General features: G+C 38.5%; 1 protein-coding gene across 1 annotated transcript in view; it reads right to left on the bottom strand.

Annotated features, from left to right (window-relative positions):
• The window catches only part of C16H12orf56 (chromosome 16 C12orf56 homolog), an 88,058-nt gene that overhangs the window by 14,473 nt on the left and 54,342 nt on the right, over positions 1 to 19,243 (bottom strand). Inside the window, exons 4-8 of the mRNA XM_026001786.2 lie at positions 18,110 to 18,518; positions 13,593 to 13,666; positions 7,046 to 7,190; positions 2,548 to 2,654; positions 1,754 to 1,843 (exon numbers count right to left, since the gene is read on the bottom strand). Coding sequence (XP_025857571.1) covers positions 1,754 to 1,843; positions 2,548 to 2,654; positions 7,046 to 7,190; positions 13,593 to 13,666; positions 18,110 to 18,518 — 825 coding nt within the window. The remainder of the gene's footprint in view (positions 1 to 1,753; positions 1,844 to 2,547; positions 2,655 to 7,045; positions 7,191 to 13,592; positions 13,667 to 18,109; positions 18,519 to 19,243) is intronic.

Below are 19,243 nucleotides of genomic sequence, written 5' to 3' on the forward strand. Positions count from 1 at the left end.
TATAAGTTCAAACCCCACTCTGGGTGTTGAGATTACTTTAAAAAAATAAAATATTTAAAAAAGAAAAAAAGTATTCATAGAAAATAATAGAGTATATCTTCCTTGTTTGCTGTAAAGCAGAGGTCAACAAACTATGGCCTGTAGGCCAAATAGCCCAGAGTCCGTTTTTATAAATAAAGCTTTGTTGGAACAGAGCTGTGCCCATTGATTTATAAATTGTCTGTAACTGTTTTTATGCTGCAGTGGCAAAGTTGAGTAGCTGCAACAGAGACTATATGGCCTGAAAAGTCAAAAATGTTTGTGGCCCTTTATAGAAATGTCTGACCCTCCTGGTATATAGCATAGTATGCCCATAGTCCCTGGCACATAGCAATTATCATTGAAATTCACTTGTAAAGTTCTCTAATAAAAAGCCAGGACAAACATTACTAAAAGTTCTTATTCTTCTCCCTAGCTCAAATGTTTTAGAGCCTATGGCCTTCATTTTCTTTCCACCTTTAATACAGAAAATGTTTCTTTTTTTAAAGATTTTATTTATTTATTTGACAGAGAGAAAGAGAGAGAGCACAAGTAGGGGGAGCAACAGAGAGAAAGAGAGAAGCGGGCTCTCCTGTGAGCAGGGAGCCCAACACGGGGCTTAGTCCCAGAATCCTGGGATCATGACATGACCTGAAGGCAGCTGCTCAATTGACTGAGCCACCCAGATGCCCCTAATACAGAAATTTTAGATAAACAGTTGGTGGGGGGGTGGGGATTAAGATTATAGTCAGAACACTGGCCCAGGATGTAATTCATAGTCCATAAATCATATAAAAAGGTCATGTAAAATAACGCAAACACATACTTCCTGTGGCAAACAATGCTATTGTTCTCCTATTATACATTCTTTCATTCTTCCTTTTAGTAACAGGTGTTCCTATCACCATCTAAAGTTTAGCTAGGTATAGAGCCATGCAACTAGAGACACATTTAACTTCTCTTGCAGCTATATATGGGCATACGCCTAAAGTTCTCATCAAAGGAATATGAGCAGAAAAGTCTTACATGCCTCTCTTAAAAAGGAAATTTGCTTCCTTCTCCTTCTCTTCCTGCATCCCACAGGATTTAATGAAGTCACAAAAGTCAGTCTGCTTCAACCATGGGGAATGGATAGCATAGTAAAAGATGTCAGAGCAACAAAAGGGAAGGAACCTAGGTCTCTGGCTGATTTTGTGGAAGAAAGCGTGGCTATCTACTCTGGACAAGTATGTAAAAAAGATGTAAATTTCTATCTTCTGTAGGCCATATATTTTAGCATATCTTTATTATAGCAGCTTACTTTATATGTTGATAAACCCCCCACTAGCATTCAGTTCAAAGTCACACAATTATATATTAAATGAAACTACTATAATTCCTGCCTTTGCAATGTAAACTTTCTGTTATGTGGGTATAAGGGTACTCTGTAAAATTCTAGTAGAGAACCCTGGCTTTTAATGTCTTATGGGGCATTTGGTCCTTTTCAAGTTCACCAGACAGTGACAGAAGATAACATGCTAAGACGATCTTTGTGCCCTTAAAAATCCAGAGAGACAGAACTCACTATGTGCCAATCAATCTGCTCATCCAGAAAGAAGTGGAGAGAAAGAGTTTAAGATATTTCCAAGGGGACTGAACAGAGAAGTAAGAGAGCTATGAGTTTTGGAAGACACTCAGTAGAGTAGTCTTGGGTTGCAACTACAAGGTCCCAATGTCTTCTTCTAGAAGACCTTACTTCTTAGCTGCCAATGTGTTCAGGCGCGATGACTCAGTTTCTGTTTCTCTGAACATCAGTCCCAGAGTCTGTATAATTTCAATGCATGCTCTAGAAAACAAAGAAAAAAGCATAGAAGTGGCATGATTGCATTGCAAGTTCAGAATTTCACAAAATTAGTAATCCTTGATAGAATTGCTCTCAGATACCTATATACAAAAATAGATGGGAAGGAAATTCTGTATATTAAATTGTCAACATCGAGTGCCTGCCTACACTGTGATAGCTACGTAGTAAACACTCAACAATATTTGTTGAATGAATTAGTTAATAGCTGAATGTCAGGCTTAGAAGTCATTTTCATATTGTTCTTTTGTCCTTAATTTTTTTGATAATCAGACACTATTTTAAAATTATTTTTAATAATTTTATCTTTTTCAAGTAGGTAATATTTGGCTCAAAATTTCAAAAGTAAAAAAGGGAATACAGTGAAAGGTGTCTTTCCTTCAGACACCCATTTTTGTTCCCTTTTGGAACAACGAATATTACTAGTTTCTTACATAGCCTTTCTTTAAAAAGTAGAACAGGGGTGCCTGGGTGGCTCAGTTGATTAAGTATCTGACTCCAGATTTCAGGTCTCCCTTTCCCTTCCCCCCAAAAGTAGAACAAAATGAATGCTCTTTTTAAAAATCTATGTGAAGCAAAACTTGCAGCACCATTAATCATTAATACAATATATATTTTATCCACTGCCTTCCATTTATCTTTAACACCCTAGGGGAAGAAAAATCTATGATTATCCAGTTAGTACTTACACCAGCTCATCAGCCCTTTGGCTCTTATTTTGAAGTGTGCTCTTATCCTTGGACTCTGGCAAGTATTCATGAAGTTTATTCACTAGGAAATAGAAAAGATCACTGGTCTGTGAAAGCAAGCAGGAAAGAAGATGGTAATTAGGTATCAGTTGGTAAAACTCTATCTTTACGTAATAAAAATATGAATAAATTATTTATTGTCTGGGGATAAACTGAATTATAGTATCTCTCATTACTATTAGCATAACCGAAATTGAAAACACTTTTACTTATATCCAGGAGACCACTGTCCTGGTGAACAGAGCCAGAGCTAAAGCCGGGGGGGGGGGGGGGGGGGGGGGGGGGAGGCAGAGAGATACCTTATAGGGCAGGTTCTAAAGTCAAGGCATTGTCATTCAGTTACCCGGGAATCGTATGTTAAATGGAGTCTAACTCCTGGCTTTCCAAAGTACCTTGGCCTTTGTGAAGATACAATGAATAATGGCTAGAAAAACACTTTTTAAAATGTTTGCTAACCTAAAAGCAAATGCACAGTACTGGTATGGCCTAATGAAGATGGTGAAGAATGATACTAATAATTCTCTTAATACAGTGGTAATGTGGATTGCCATCTCTGATGACAAAATAAACACTAAATTAAGAGTGCAGGAAGCAGTTTTTCCGGGCTTCTGTGCAGTCTCATGAGATAAATCGAGCATGAAATAAGCACTGGCCCATGAAATCAGGCAAGTTGGCACTAATGAGAAATATGTAATTGCGTCTTTTTTCTTTTCCTCTCTTACTCATTTTTTCCTCAGGACTTTTGTTTACTAGTCACAAATTAAACTCTTTGTTTAGAGAGGTATTCTGTGTACCTTTACATAAGTGATATGGCTGGAGAAGAGGGTAAGGATGGCAAGTGGAGAGAAGAGAAGGAGCAGGATATTCAGGCCCTCTCAGAAGAGCTGCCGTTTATCCAGGCTTCTGGTAAATAAGCACAGTGTGGTAGCTTTATACACTAACCCTGGTCCCAGGCTCTTTGAGTTCACATCCAGGCTCTGCCACTGATTAGCTATATTATATCTGGCAAATTACTTACATACTCTGTGACTCAATTTATGTCTAAAATGGAGTTAATGTCACCTGATGGGGTTAAATAAGATAGCATTTGTAAAGCCTGAATGATGCTCAGCTCATCATAAGTGCTTAATAAATTTATGAGTTACTATGGTGATCTCCCACTCGTAAAATATCTTCCACCAAACTGCAACAACATGGAGAAATCTCTAAACTATTATGCCAAAAGAAGCCAACACAAAAGAGTACATGGTGTACAGTTCTGGGTAAGTGGAATTCTAGGACGGGTAAAACTAATCTACAGTGACAGAAAGCACAAAAATTGCCTGGGGCCAGGGATGGGAGGAAACGGCCTGCCAAAGAGTCTGAGATAGCCCTTTGGGGTGATAGAAGGATTCTAAATCTTGATTGGGGTGATGGTTCTATAGATATATACATTTGCCAAAACTCTTTAAATGGAACCCTAAAAGTGAGTACATTTTATTATATATAAGTTATATCCTAGTAATTTCTCCAAAGAAGATGTACATATGCCAATAAGCACATGAAAAAATACTCAACATCACTAATCATTAGGGAAAGGCAAGTCAAAACTACAAAAAATGAGAAAACAAGTGTTGACAAGGATGTGAGAAAACTAGAACCTGTATGCACTGTTGGTGGGGATGTACGATGGTACTGCCACTGTGGAAAACAGCATGGTGATTCCTCAAAAAATACTGTATTATTCAGCCTTAAAAAGAAAGCAAATTTTGGCACATGCTACAACATTGACGAATCTGGAAGACATGCTAAGTGAAATAAGCCAGTAATAAAAATCACTGGGTGATCCCACTTACATGAGATATTTAGAGAAGTTAAACTCATAGAAGCAGAAAGAAGAATGGTATTGCCAGGGGCTGGGGGAAGACATGAATAGGGAATTATTATTTAATGAGTATAGTTTCAGTTTTGCAAGATGAAAAGAGTTCTGGAGATGGGTGCACAACAATATAATGTACCATCTTAATACCATTGGACCATATACTTAAAAATGGTTAAGATAGAGGAGCCTGGGTGGCTCAGTGGTTGAGCGTCTGCCTTTGGCTCAGGTCATGATCCAGGGTCCTGGGATCGAGTCCTGCATCGGGCTCCCTGCTCAGCGGGGAGTCTGCTTCTCCCTTTCCTCCCTGCTCATGCTCTTTCTTGCTATCTCCGTTGCTCTCTCTGCCTCTCTCAAAAAAATAAATACAATCTTAATTTTTTAAAAATGAACAGTATTTTAGCTGAGCCATGATGAATGGGTAGGATTTTAACAGGAGAAAATGGAAGAAGGAACAGCCTAGAGATAGGGAACAGCAGTGGAAAACAATGAGGGGCTGGAAAGGACAGGGTGTTTGAGTCATCCACGTGGCTGGAGCTTCTTGAGGAAAGAGGTGAAAACAATGAAGTGTGTGGGGTTGAGTGGTTAGGTCTAGCTTCATTCTCTTTCTCTACATCTTTCTTTTGCTCCACAACCAAGGCTACTTGCATCAGGCCCATTTTAAGATTGGAGACGCTTAAATGGCCTCCAGACCAATACTCTGGTATTCAACACTAACACCCTTCTTCTTAGTCTAACCTGTAGGAGGTACCTCAGTGTTCCTACCTCACCACCTGCTTTAAATCCAACCCCATGATTGTGTCCCATTTTATCTAAGTAGACTTCTCTGGGCCCTGTGCTAAGTCCCTTGCCAATCTTCTCTCTGCTACTGGATTTACTCTTGACAACCTTTATATCCTGGTCACCTTCTCAACCCCACATTCCATGAAGGCCCTATTGCCAAACTAAACAATCAGATTTTCCCGGTACCAAAGGTTTGTGCAGACATTTGGGTGAAATCCACCCACATGCTGGAATGCCCTGATCTTTCATTTTGTATACGATGTAGGGATCACTCTCAGCCTTGAGGACGGTGCCTTCCCTGGAAGCATCTACAGCTGGATTAGTTCATCCTGTGCCTGCCCTATGTAGATGTTGGCCCCTTCCTGAAAACCCACCTTGCTAAAATAAAGGCTATGCCTGTCCAGATTTGGAATCTGTGACAAGAGGTCATTGGTGGAGAGCCTTAAATGCTAAAGCCAAAGTGTTTGTACTTAGTAGGGAAAGCCAGCAAGATCACACAGTTACAGATTAAACTGATACCAAGTGTGGGATGGGCCGGAGAAGAATATGTGGGTGGGGTATAATACCAATTTCCTTAGTCTTTCCACATGAACTCCATTTCCATTTTTAGGCTATGTAGCACAACATCATCATTACCTGTGACAGTGTTATGGGACATTTAACATACTATTCTATGTAGCTAATATGCCCTCTAATTAGGGTGCTCCACCATCCCAGTTTACTTGGGATGGTCCTAGTTTTTCAACTGATAGTCCCATATCCTGCAAATTTCCTCAGTCCTAGTGAAACTGCGACAGTTGGTCACCCAAGTCTGGGCAAACCCAGATGGTTGGTCATCCTACATGTGAAGCACTTAGAATCCTAAGAAGTGGCCAGGACTGTCTTGTATGTTTGAGGAACCTGTGCACTTTACAGCTGCTCAATAAAATGTTGCCATCCGTGAGACCACTGGCCAGAATTAGGATACGATGCATAGCCATCATCATGAGCTCCCCTCCTCCCTTAAGCCTCATTAGCTCCTCACCAGTACTCACTGGGGCTTCTGAATACCTTCACCTTCACCTGAAACTACGTAGTCTTACAGAGTAAGTCTGTAACTTGCTGAGTAAGAGAGCTAGGTTGCTTTGACTCCCCAAAAATCACCTTTTTAAAAATAACAGTCCTACACTCAAAAATAATTTTTTTCCATTTTATTTTTATTGTAGGGATACCTGAAGCTAAATCTTCTTGAAATCTATTTTTTCATTTCACTGTACTCATACATCTTGCATGCCAGAAGCTTCCCCTCCAATCATCTCTCTCTGACTTGAAACCCAACTCATGTAAGGTACTATCTTTTTGCTACCATTCTCCTCTTTGCTCACCTCCCCTCCAACACACACATACACGTTATTGATTACATCACAACATTTCAAGTACTGAGTCATGATTGCATTAAATTTAGTCAACATTTTAAAATATATCTTCCATCAGGGTGCCTCAGTGGCTCAGTCTTTTGAGATTCTGACTTTTGTTTTTTGTTTGTTTGTTTTGTTTTGTTTTGTTTTGTTTTTGTTTTTTGAGAGTCTGACTTTGATTTTGACTTCTGGCTTCACGCTCAGCATGGAGTCTGCTAATGGATTCTCTCTCCCTCTCCCTCTGCGCACTCCCACTCTACTCATGCCCTCTCTCTCTAAAATAAAATACAGCCTCTGAATACAAGACATTTATTTGTATTTTACTTTATGCCTGATTATGCTGCATTTGGTAAACAGGTGGAACAAGTTTCAAAGATTAAAAATAAAACAAACCACCTACTTTCCAGAACAGTCGTTTAAGAATGAAGTTTTTCTGGGCTGCTACTTTGAGTTCCGTAATTAAACAAAGTATCTTCTGCAAAGTATTGTCTTTAAGAAAAAGTTCAGATTTAAGTTGACTGAAGTGCTTAATTTTCTCCTCAGATCTACAGAAACACAAGAAAAAACTTCCATGTAAAAAAATGATAAGAAATAGCAGTTGAGAAATATCAATGATTTTGACAGGTTTGTAAAACTTTATTACTAATGGAATTTTTATATAGTTTTGTGCTTCTAGCTTTACTACTCATTAGTAATGAACCTTGCTTTCCCCAGATTGAACTGTTTATTACTCTCCAGACGTATTTTCCCCCATGCCCCTTTACTCAAGCTGTATCCACCATATCAGGAATTCTCTCAGTGTCTCTAGGAAACTTGTCCCTCTTTCATAGCCTAGCTCAGAGTTTGTTCACATACCATTTACCATACTGCAGGGACCATATGTAATACTATTTGCTTAATATTTTTTCTTTAACTCACTTTTTGTGTGTGCATAGAGTAGTTTATTTATTTATCTAAGATTTTACTTAAGAGAGAGAGAGCAAGCATACACACAAGCAGTGAGGAGAGGCAAATGGAGAGGGAGAGAGTCTCAAGTCAACTGGAGCTGACCAGTGATCCCAGGACCCTGAGATCATGTGACCTGAGCTGAAACCAAGAGTCAGACACTTAACCAACTGAGCCACCCAGGTGCCCCGGGAACCAGTATCATGTGCCATAAATAGCAGATAACTATAAAAATGGCATGGAAGCAACACAATTCTAAGTTGATGCACCACATTCTAAGCCTGAGGCCTGCTCTCTCTTTGACAAAAAGGCAGTTGAGTGTGTGTTAGAGACCTGCCACTTTTGGCACCAAGCTGAGAGGTTCTCCCTAATGAGATTGGACTAGTTGGAAAAGGAATTACTTTTCCACTATGGAATTCAAAGTTATTTCCTGCCATGTCAGAGTACCAAATGTATTCATCCCTTCTCACTGACCTGTGTGTGTTCCACAGTTCAGGAAAAGCTAGCTTTGCTGAAAAGAGAAATACTTTCCCCTTAAAGCTTTCCCTAATTCCTCCATGAATGGGGAACCTCTACTGTAGCACTTTTTCCACACTTCTTATATATCACGCTAATCCTCTTTTGCCCCATTGTCGTGATTTGTGTGCTTGTCCTGTGTACTTTTCATGGACTGGCTCATTCAGTCCCACTAAGGGGGCAGAGCCTGGAATTACTGTTGCATTTATAGGATATTAGAAAGGTTAAGTAACCTGTAAGCAGGGTGCAGGGGCGCCTGGCTGTCTCAGTTGATAGAGTGTGTGATTCTTGATCTCAGAGTCATGAGTTCAAGCCCCACATTAGGCATGGAGCCTACATTAAAAAAATAGAATGAGAAGAGGGGTGTGAAGTAATGATAGGAGAGATATTTCATGTTTTGTGTAGGTTGATGGAAACTTCCTAGAATTTCCAACTTGAATTAAAAATATTCTTGCTACGTACTCCATAAACCTTGATACCGACCATTTATCCCAATACTAGTATCTGGAATCTTGGCTCTTGCCCACTACCTCCCCCTTTATCTAAAAAAATCTAAGATGTTCTCCTCTATCCAATCAGTGAGCCTCTCTTATTAACAAAAACATTAAGACTTCCTGAAAAAGAGTCTCTTTTCTACTGGAGACCCTGGGAGAGAAATGATCATTAAGAATTCAATGATAGAGTCACAGAGGCAGAGAAACATGATTATTAAACATGGGGATCAGACAGGCTATAGAGTTTAGATCTGCCTCTATTCAGCTGAGTAATTACCATGGGCAAGTTACCTAGTCTATCTGTGCCTCGATTTCCTCAACTGTAAAATGGAGAGGATGATAGTACCTATCCCATTGTTTTGATACTTTAGTATGTGCATAGCACACAGTATTTAATAAATGGCTTCTAAATAAAATAGGAATGAGCTTTGAGATCCCACATCCTATACATCCACTTCTAATTACATTCCCATTTCACTTAAAAAATAACTATAAAATTCCTCTATTCTCTGAGAACTCCAAAAATAGCATAAATGTAGTTTTCAGAAACTGATGAGCTTAGAAAAGCACAAGCTGAGAAAGAATACCAGCAGATTCACTTTCAAATAGACTTTCCTATTTTTCCTATTAATCAGCAATTTGCTGCAATCCATATAGAAACAATTTTTTATCTTTTGGCACCTGTGATAATAGACTATAATACCAAACTTTTCTTTCAAAAAGACTAAAACAGGTACCTGGGTGGCTCAGGCAGTTAAGCATCTGACTTTGGCCTGGATCATGGTCTCAAGGTCCTGGGATGGAGCCCAGAGGTAGGCTCCAAGCTCAGCAAGAGCCTGGGCTCTGGCCATTCCTCTGCCCTTCCCTCTGGTCTTGCATCTGCTCACTGTTTCTCTCAAATAAAATCTTTTTTAAAAAATTAAAAATAAATTAAAGGGGCACCTAGGTGGCTCCATGCTTGAGCATCTACCTTGGGATCAGGTCGTGATCCTGGGGTCCTGGGACTGAGTCTTGCATCAGGCTCCCTGCAAGAAACCTGCTTCTCCCTTTGCCTGTATCTCTGCCTCTGTCTCTGTGTCTCTCATGAATAAATAAATAAATTCTTAAAAAAAAAAAAACTAAAAATAAAATTTTAAAATAAATTTTAAAAATTTTCATAAGAAAAAAATACACTAATCTCTTTATACTAAAAATCAATTTAGGGGCTCCTGGGTGGCTCAGTCAGTTGAGCATCTGCCTTTGGCTCGGGTCATGGTCTTGGGGTACTGGGATAGAGCCTTGTATTGGGCTCTCTGCTCAGTGGGGAGAGTCTGCTTCTCCCTCTCCCTTTGTGTTCTCCCTCTCTCTCTCTCTCTCTCAAATAAATGAATCTTCTAAAATAAAAATCCACACATAAGTTGAGGTCTCACATACATCAAAAATACAAGTTAGATTCAAGAGTCTATATTTCAGGATCAGTGGCTCAGTGGTTTAGCACCTGTCTTCTGCCCAGGGCGTGATCCTGGAGACCCAGGATCAAGTCCTACATCAGGATCCCTGCAAGGAGCCTGCTTCTCCCTCTGCCTGTGTCTCTGCCTCTCTCTGTGTCTCTCATGAATAAATAAATAAAATCTTTTTTAAAAAAGTCTTTATTTCTATATGGAAGCCATATAGAGTTGCAGTTTCTTTGACTATTCAGAGAATATTTTTACATAGATGATAAACTTTATTTGGCTAATTTAAATAATAAAAAGTCTAGTGCCAGAAGACTCCATTCATAAGTTGATTTCGGAATAAGGGGAAGTTTTACGTTATTTTTAATGGATATTTTATATTTTCATCAGCTAGGAAACATAAATTCACCCAAATAGTGTGGCAAGAAGGATTCTGGATCTAATGATAAGCTCTATTTTTCCAGTATTTTTTCATTTTTCTGGGTATTTTATATAAATAATACATTCATATAATGCTTTACAGCTGGAAAAGGCTTATCATATGTTATCTCAGAAGCATCATGTATATGTATATGGATATGATCACTGATCACTATGATCACTGATCATATGATCACTGATCATATACACTGATATGTATATGGATATGATCACTGATCACTATGATCACTGATCCTGAAATATAGACTCTTGAATCTCAGAAGCATCATGTATATGTATATGGATAGAGATGCATGGTCCCTATCCATGCATGTGAAGTTACAGAACTCACATTGGTGACAGACTTCTAATTTGAAAACCCAAAGAGTATTTACTCCTTTTAGGAGTAAAAGGAGTAAAAGGTAAAATGAAGGTTCCCCCCCCCAAAAGAAAATAAATAAGTAAATAAACAAACAAACAAACAAACTGAAGGTCCCTTGCGGGCACAGACCTGTCTTGTATATCTTGTACATATTACTGCATTCCTTGCAGTGCATTTTAAATCACTGCATCTTAAATATGTTGCCTTCAGGAATTAACTATGCAAGAAATATTCTTTCCCTGAATCAAGCTAGTAGTAGAACTCTCCTTTCTGACCTCCAAGGATAAATTTCAAGTCACACACATATACAAAGTTAAAGCCTATTTTATTATCCAGTTAGTTTAAAAATCACTTTAAATAAGCACTAAAGTTAAAACTGAAACTTTTTAGAGTAAACATGAAAACATATAGAAAGTATTTAATATATGTAGAAATTCTAAGCTATTTATATTACCATCTTTAAGAAAAAAGAAATCACATTGTTATTTAACCCCTACATACCTCAGAACATATCTCAAAATAAGCATTTTCTTACAAAATGATCATTTTACATCCATTATCAGTACTTCTCTGGCATTGGCTAATATCCCATCCATACTCAAATATCCTCTATTGTCTTAAAAATGCCTTTTTTACTTTTGTTTTTTAAAGTCAAGATTAGGGGTGCCTGGGTGGCTTAGCCAGTTAAGCATCTGCCTTCCCACTCAGCTCATGATCTTGGGATCCTGGACTTAAGCCCTGCGTTGGCCTCCCTGCTCAGCAGAGAGCCTGCTTCTCCCTCTCCCTCTGCCCCTTCCCCTGCTCATCCGTGCTCTTTCTCTCTCTTTCTCTCTCTGTCAAATAAATAAATGAAATCTAAAAACAAAAACAAAATATAAATAAGATACTTATTATATTTGCTTATTGTGTCTCTTAAGCCTTTAAAATCTTTTATTAAGCAATTTTTTAAACATACACAAAAATGGAAAAAATTGAAAATAAACCTCATGTATATACCGCCTACATCCAAAAATCTTTAACATTTTCCCAATCTTGTGTTATCTATTCCCTTACTTATACACACACAGACACACACACACACTCACTCCTGTTTTAAAATCGAAAGAAAATATACATAATATAAAATTTACCATTGTAACCATCTTTAGGTATACAACTCAGTGGTATTAAGTTCATTCACAATGTTGTGCAACCATCACTACTATCCATTTCCGAAACTTTTTCTTCTTCCCAAACAGAAACTGTATCTGATTAATAGTAGGTCCCCATTCCCCTCTCCTCTCAGCCTCTAGTAACCTCTGTTTTATTTTCTGTTTCTATGAATTTGCCTATTCTCAATGCCTCTTATAAGTGGAATTATACAATATTTGTCCTTTTATGTCTGGCCTATTTCACTTGACATAATTTCTTTAAGGTTCATCCATGTTGTCACACAAGACATGACTTCATTTTCAAGGCTAACATACCCACACTTTTAAGTCAGATTCAAGTTTAATTGTTTTAACAATTTATTCATTCATTCTATAAAGGCAGCCTGCTATGTGCCAGTGACCAAGGTACAGTCCCGGCCCTTAAGGAGCATAGTGTATAATAGGGCAGCACATAATCAAACAAGCAATCATAAGACAGACTGTTAAAAGCTACAAGACGGTAAGCACAGGATGTTGTGAAGGGGCCCTCTTTTTTTTTTTTTTTTAAAGATTCTATTTATTTATTCATGAGAGGTACAGAGAGAGAGAGAGAGGCAGAGGGAGAAGCAGGCTCCCCGCAGGGAGCCCGACATGGGACTCGATCCTGGGACTCTGGGATCACACCCTGAGCCGAAGGCAGATGCTCAACCATTGAGCCACCCAGGCGACCCAGAGGGGCCCCTCTTAATGCAGTTTTGAGAACAATTTTTAGGGAAAGGGATAGTAAGCTAAGACTTGACAAGCTGAAGTCATTCATGAAAAAGAAGAGTAGAGAATAGGCTTCAGAATAGAGGAAAAAAACAAAACAAAACAAAAAACAGTGCACTTTCTGAGAACTGCAAGATCATTTGGAGCAGGAGCATAGGGGAGGAGATGAGGGGACACAACAGTTGAAGATGGAGAAATGAAAATAGACATCAGGAATATCTTTATAAGCTGTTGTAGAGTTTAGACCTTCTGAAGGCAATGGGGAGCCATTCAGAGGCTTTAAAGTAGGGAGTTACATGATCAGATTTGTGCTTCCAAAAGATTTCTTTGTTGTTACAGAGAATGGTTTAGACAGGGTCAAGAGTGGAGGCAGAGGCCAGCTAGGAAAATCCTATAGGAGCTCAGAACAAAGGTAATTGGACTGAGCATGTGACAGTGGAAAGAAGTAGATGTTATCCAGACACATTAGAGAAGAAAAATGAATCCCACAGTGATTGGATGTGGGCGGGGGGGTGGAGCAGGGGAGGTTATGAAGTGAGAGAGGAGGTAAAGATGACATCCAGGACTCTGGCTTAGGTGACGTGGGGACAAGGACAGCAGGCCCCGTGTTAGGAAACACAAGAGGAAGGTCACTTTGCAGAAGGAAGATGCTGAGTTCTGTTTTGAATATGCTGACTTGAAGGTTCTTGTAAGACCTCTAAAAGGTGATGTCCAGTGGGTAGTTATGTTTGCAGACCTAAAATTCAGGGCAGAGAGTTGCAGTAGAGGTATAAATGTGATGGGCAGCAACACATGGAGTTATGAGAGGCAAAAGGAGAGAACAGCCCCCATGTGGCTCTGGCATGTCATCGCTCCTTACCTATACGGCTTCTGACTTCCAGGTGCAGAACCGAGCTCACTAACGTATAGGGGATCTTGTAAAAGAGTAGCTTTCTAAAAGAGGGAGGGAAAGCAGGAATAAGTTAAAGTTTTTGTTTACTGAAAATCAATTTCTCCTGTTTTTAGTGAATACCATGTATCCATTCTTTAATCCCTTCTATATATGTGATTTGTTTATGTAAATAATACCACAGGGCATTTCTTTTCCTTATATAGTTTTTAAAAAATGTTAAACATGACATTTGCTCATTATAAAATAAAATCATCTATCAAAATCAAACAGTACAAAAATGCCTAAACTGAAAGATAAAAGTTCTCTGTCTCTCCCTTCCCCTCCATCCCACTAGTCAAAGTACCTCACTATACACCCGAAACTAATATGATACTGTATATTACTTATACTGGAATTAAAAATAACAATAACAACAAAGTACCTTACTATATTATTATCAGCTCAGTTTATATCCTTTTAGGCATATAAAACCATATTAATTATAACATACATCTATAATATATATACATATTAGGTGACATGTTTTATAATATATATTTAATACTACCTAAATTACATCACATATATTAATCTGGAATTTTTTTCCTCACTTAATATATGATAGACGGGCAGTTTCCATGTCTCTGTATATAGGTTTACTTTTATCTTTTTAATGATTACCTAGTATTCCATAATAGAGATTATACAAAAGTTTTGTTAACTATTCTCCTATTAATAAGGTTATTTTTTCCTTAGATCTTTAGTGTTTCCAATTTTCATTCATTCTAGGTCCCCAAAATAATGAGTTGATAGTGTTCAGCAAGTTCTCCAAATAATCTTTTCTTTTATGTTGTGGCCTAAGAGGTCAGAAAGAATTTCTGAAATGTTGCTGATTTACAACTCCAAACAAACTTAGCTCTGTCTTATTCCTTAATATCAGAGCAGGATGGTGGGTGGGTGGGCAGGGGAAAAGTATGTGCTCTTTCTCACTATTTTTGTTTTTTACAATCTGTTTGTTTTTTTAAGTAGGCTCATTGCTGGAGCTCATCATGGGGCTTGAACTCACAACCCTGAGATCAAGACCTGAGCTGATATCAAGAGTTGTAAGGTTAACCGGCTGAGCCACACAGGCACGCCTATTTTTGCTTTTTAAAGTAAGCTTTATACTCAGCATGGGGCTTGAATTCATGACCCCGAGATCAAGAGTTGCCTGCTCTACCAACTGAGCCAGCCAGACATCCTTGTTCTGACTGCTTTTGTCATTGCTTTTAGTTTTAAAAAAGCTGTCTTTTTCCCCCCTCTCTAAATGTTTATATTTACTGGGGTCCTGGGTGGCTCAGTCAGTTAAGCATCCAACTCTCGCTCTCAGCTCAAGTCTTTTTTTTTTTTAGGACTTTTATTTATTTATTCATGAGAGACACACAGAGACAGGCAGAGACATAAGCAGAGAGAGAAGCAGGCTCCTCATGTGGAGCCCAGTGCGGGACTCAAACCCAGGACCCCAGCATCATGACCTGAGCCAAAGGCAGATGCTCAACCACTGAGACACCCAGGTGCCCCCTCAGCCTCATGTGAACCTACTTAAAAAAATGTTTATGTTTACTTTAAATCTAGAATTTTAATTTGGGGATGCTCCTTGGTTATTTAGCTTTCTAGTACCTATCTTCACAATATGTAAAGGGCAAAAAGTTGCCACATATTAGTTTTGTAGAATTTGAGATACTAAAGAATTCAGATTTAACTACTGTTGATAAAAGTTAGAGATAAAATGAGTTCTGAAGGAGACTTGGCTCTTTGGAAACCCTTAAAATCAAAATGAGTGCTAATCTCTCACTGGTTGGTTTAGGTTTACCTGAAAGTATAGAGAGAGTTAAGATGTCCATTCCTTTTTCCCAGTAACATTTCCTTACTTTAATGTGAATGATCATTCTGGATCTCAAAGTACAAGAGATCAGTCAGCCAAGATAAATCTGACCTACCTTCAGGAGATGATTTTTTTTTAATTTCCTAAAACTTACAAAGGCATCAGCAAGAATGGCCAAAGTGATCAACATGATGATAGAATTAGTGTCACAAAAAAGTCACAAATTCTAAAATGTTTTTATTGAATTAATATCTTATTTTTATGAGAATCTCAAATGCAAACCTGATTCATCATTTATGTATTAAATATCTGCTTATCCATTTTCCATCATTCAAGGGATAGAACATTATTATTTTTTAAGGTGGGGGGGGAGAGGAAAAGAGAGAGAATCTTAAGCAGCCTTCATGCCTAGCCCAGAGCCCAACAGGGGGGCTCAGTCTCACAACCTGAGATCAGGACCTGAGCCAAAATCAAGAGTTGGATGCTCAATGAACTGAGCCACCAAGGCACCCCAGAATGTTAATTTTTTTAAAGATTTTATTTATTTACTTGTTTGTGAGACAGAAGGACAGGGAGGGGCAGTTAGAGAGGGACAAGAGTCTCCTCGCTAAGCTCCATCCCAGGACCCTGGAATCATGACCTGAGCCAAAGGCAGATGCTCAACCAACTGAGCCACCCAGGTACCCCCCAGAACATCATTTTTTAATGATAGTATCTACCAATTCGAAGATAACTCCCATCCACCCAGGTTTATTTCAGTGGAAAAAAATCAGACTATTGAGATTCAAACCTCAGCTCCATTCTAGTTGTGCAATCTTGCATATATCTAATTTCTTGGTGCCTTAATTTCCTCATCTATGAAATGAGAGTAACAGTCCTACCTCCTGGGGTTGTTGTGCAGATTAAGTGAGTTAATATACGGAAACCATCAAAGCAGATCCTAACTGTTAATACATGTCAGTTATTGTTATTGCTTTTATTATCAGAAGGGCTATGAGTTTGCCTATCTGACTTGCCCCAACCATGCCTCTCCTGCAGAATTAAAGAGTATCACTACACTTATATGATGAGCACTGGGTATTGTATGTAAGTAACAAATCACTGAATTATACTATTCCAGAAACCCAGCATTGCACTGTATATTAACAACCTAAAATTTAAATTTTAAAAAATAATTTTTTAAAATAAATGAAAATAAACATGTTGCAATTCATCTTTTTCATTCACTATCATTATACCAATAACCCTTAACCACTATATTAAAAAAGAATAAAAAATAAAAGTAGTACTAAAACCAGGAGTTAGTCAAGTCAGGGAAACATATAAAGTCATTTTGAAATATTTAAATAGATTAAGTTTTTTATTTTTCTATTAGAACATATGTGGCCTCCTTTTAATGGACCAGGGTTTCCCCTCTATGATTTGTTTACATTCTTAGTTTGGAAAAAGCAGTTTAGGAGCACCTAGCTGGCTCAGTTGGTAAAGCATGTGACTCTTGATCTTGGGGTTACAAATTCAAGCCCCACATTGGGTGTAGAGATTACTTAAAATCTTAAAAAAAATAAAAATAAAAATTTAAGGAAGAATTTTGAACATTTGACATTTAAACATTAACCATTTTGAACTGTGCCATGAGAAAAAAAACAGTTGTCTTGAAATCTGTCAATTTTTAGACATATATGAAACCTCCTGCTTCCTTAGCTTCTTCTGAGTAAAAGAGCCTTTCATATTTCTTAACATTATTATGTTGGAAGATTAGTGATAAAAATTATACATCATTGAAGATAATTGAAAAGGATCATGTTATTCAGGTAATAAGTTACTTATTTTTAAACTCATCCTGGTATAATAAAAAGATCCCTAAATGAGAGTTCTGACTCTGCCCTTAAACCCACTATATAATCTTGAGTAAATCACCTAACATATTCAGTTTATTCACTTATAGAATAAGGTACTTAGACTAGGTAATCTCTATAAAATTATCTGCTCCTATAGCAATGACTCCCATTAACCTACTTTCAATAGTGCAGCTAAGCAATAGAGACATATTGACAATGTTGAACTTTATCTGAGCTCCTTGCTCTCTGAAAGCAGGAATGGCTGAGAAATCACGCCAGCCAACTGAAAAAGACCACCCTGCTCACAAATATTCCAAGATAAGATCTCCATTCTTTTCCAGAATTCCCAGGAGGCTTCCTTATTTACCCATCTCTAGAAAACCCCTGGTCCATCTCCTTTTCTTTAAGACACTCCTTAATAATGAGCATTTTCCTTCTTGGAATAGCCTGAATAAAATCAAACCCTTACTTGTCTTTCATATTATTACATTTCAAGGCTAAATTTCCAAAATGGAAATTTTGGAAAGCAGAAAAGGCATGTTTGCTTTTAAAAAAGAATACTCCAGCCAGGGGCATTGGGAGGGCGCAGCTGGCTAAGCAGCCAACTCTTGGTTTGGGCTCAGGTCAATCCTCTGGCTCCTGGCTCCTGGCCAGCTTCAGGATTCTCTTTCTCCCTCTGCCCTTCCTTCCCTCCCCAACATCCCACCCCCCCCAAATGCTCTCACTCTCTTTCTCTAAAATAAATAAATAAATCTTAAAAAATAAAATCACTGCAGCCGAAGTTAATTTATGAGTGCACTTACTATAATATAATTGTTCCATGAACTTTTTAAGTGCAGAAATATTGATGAGGTTGTGGAAATAACATACAAATGAAGTTCTGAAGCCTTCTGCTCTAGGTTCGGCTTGTTCTGTAAAGGGGAGGCCAGCGAGGAATTTCCTAAGTAAAACTCATTTCCGTTCTCATTGCACTTGAAAGGGATTTCACTTAGAGAACCTCTGTGATCTGGAAGTCCCTTGGGTTCTTTTGTGTTGGTTGTGCAAGATGGCAAGCTGACAGCCCTTCCAGGGGCTGCTGTGGATGGACAGCTCCTCCTGGAGGGGGTAGGTAAGGGTCGGAAGGCACTTGGGCCATGAAGAGACAGCTTCCGGAGGTCTGAAGGGGGACATAAGGTTGAGTCCTTGGATGGTGTGCTGCTTGCCTGGTGGCACCTGTCAGGTAGAATTTAGCATTAAACATAATATTCAGACTTTAAAGTAAGGAACAAAGAGAATCCAGTGACCCAACTGCAGCAGTTTAAGACTCTGAAAGTAAATACATGTCTTCACATAAAAGGAATGCTTAGTAAGAGAAGGGAGTGATTTAATCTCACTTGCTTACCCACTGACCTAGTGGACATACGGTACATTTCTTCATTATACTTTCCTGCTTTCAGAAATAAAACTGTAGACAGCTCAGGTGGCCCAGCGGTTAAGCACCTGCCTTCAGCCCAAGGCATGATCCTGGAGCCCCAGGATGGAGTCCCACATCGGGCTCCCTGCCTGGTTCTCCTTCTACCATTCTCTCTCTCTCTCTCTCTCCTTCTCTCTCTCCCTCTCTCTCTCTCTCATGAATAAATAAAATCTTTAAAAAAGAAAAAAAAGAAAGAAAACTGTACCCAATGTCATCTAAAGCACTTTCTGTATCCGAAGTATTGTGCGTGTCCTCCACAGAACCCCAGTATTTCTAATGAAAGAACTTTTCATTCTGCATTTGAAACCTGACTCTTCTTTCACTGTGCATTTTTCAAATGGACCCTGTAAAGAAAAGACTATTCATATGGAGGTATGAAGTGAGTTTTTTTTAATGGTGTTTTCTTTGGTTCATGTCTTGCTAACACTCCTCTCATTTTTCTAGTGTCATTCCAATAGCATCAGCACACTTTTCAGAGTCAGTC

The sequence above is a fragment of the Vulpes vulpes genome, chromosome 16, assembly GCF_048418805.1.
Source record: "Vulpes vulpes isolate BD-2025 chromosome 16, VulVul3, whole genome shotgun sequence".
NCBI classification, from domain to species: Eukaryota; Metazoa; Chordata; class Mammalia; order Carnivora; family Canidae; genus Vulpes; species Vulpes vulpes.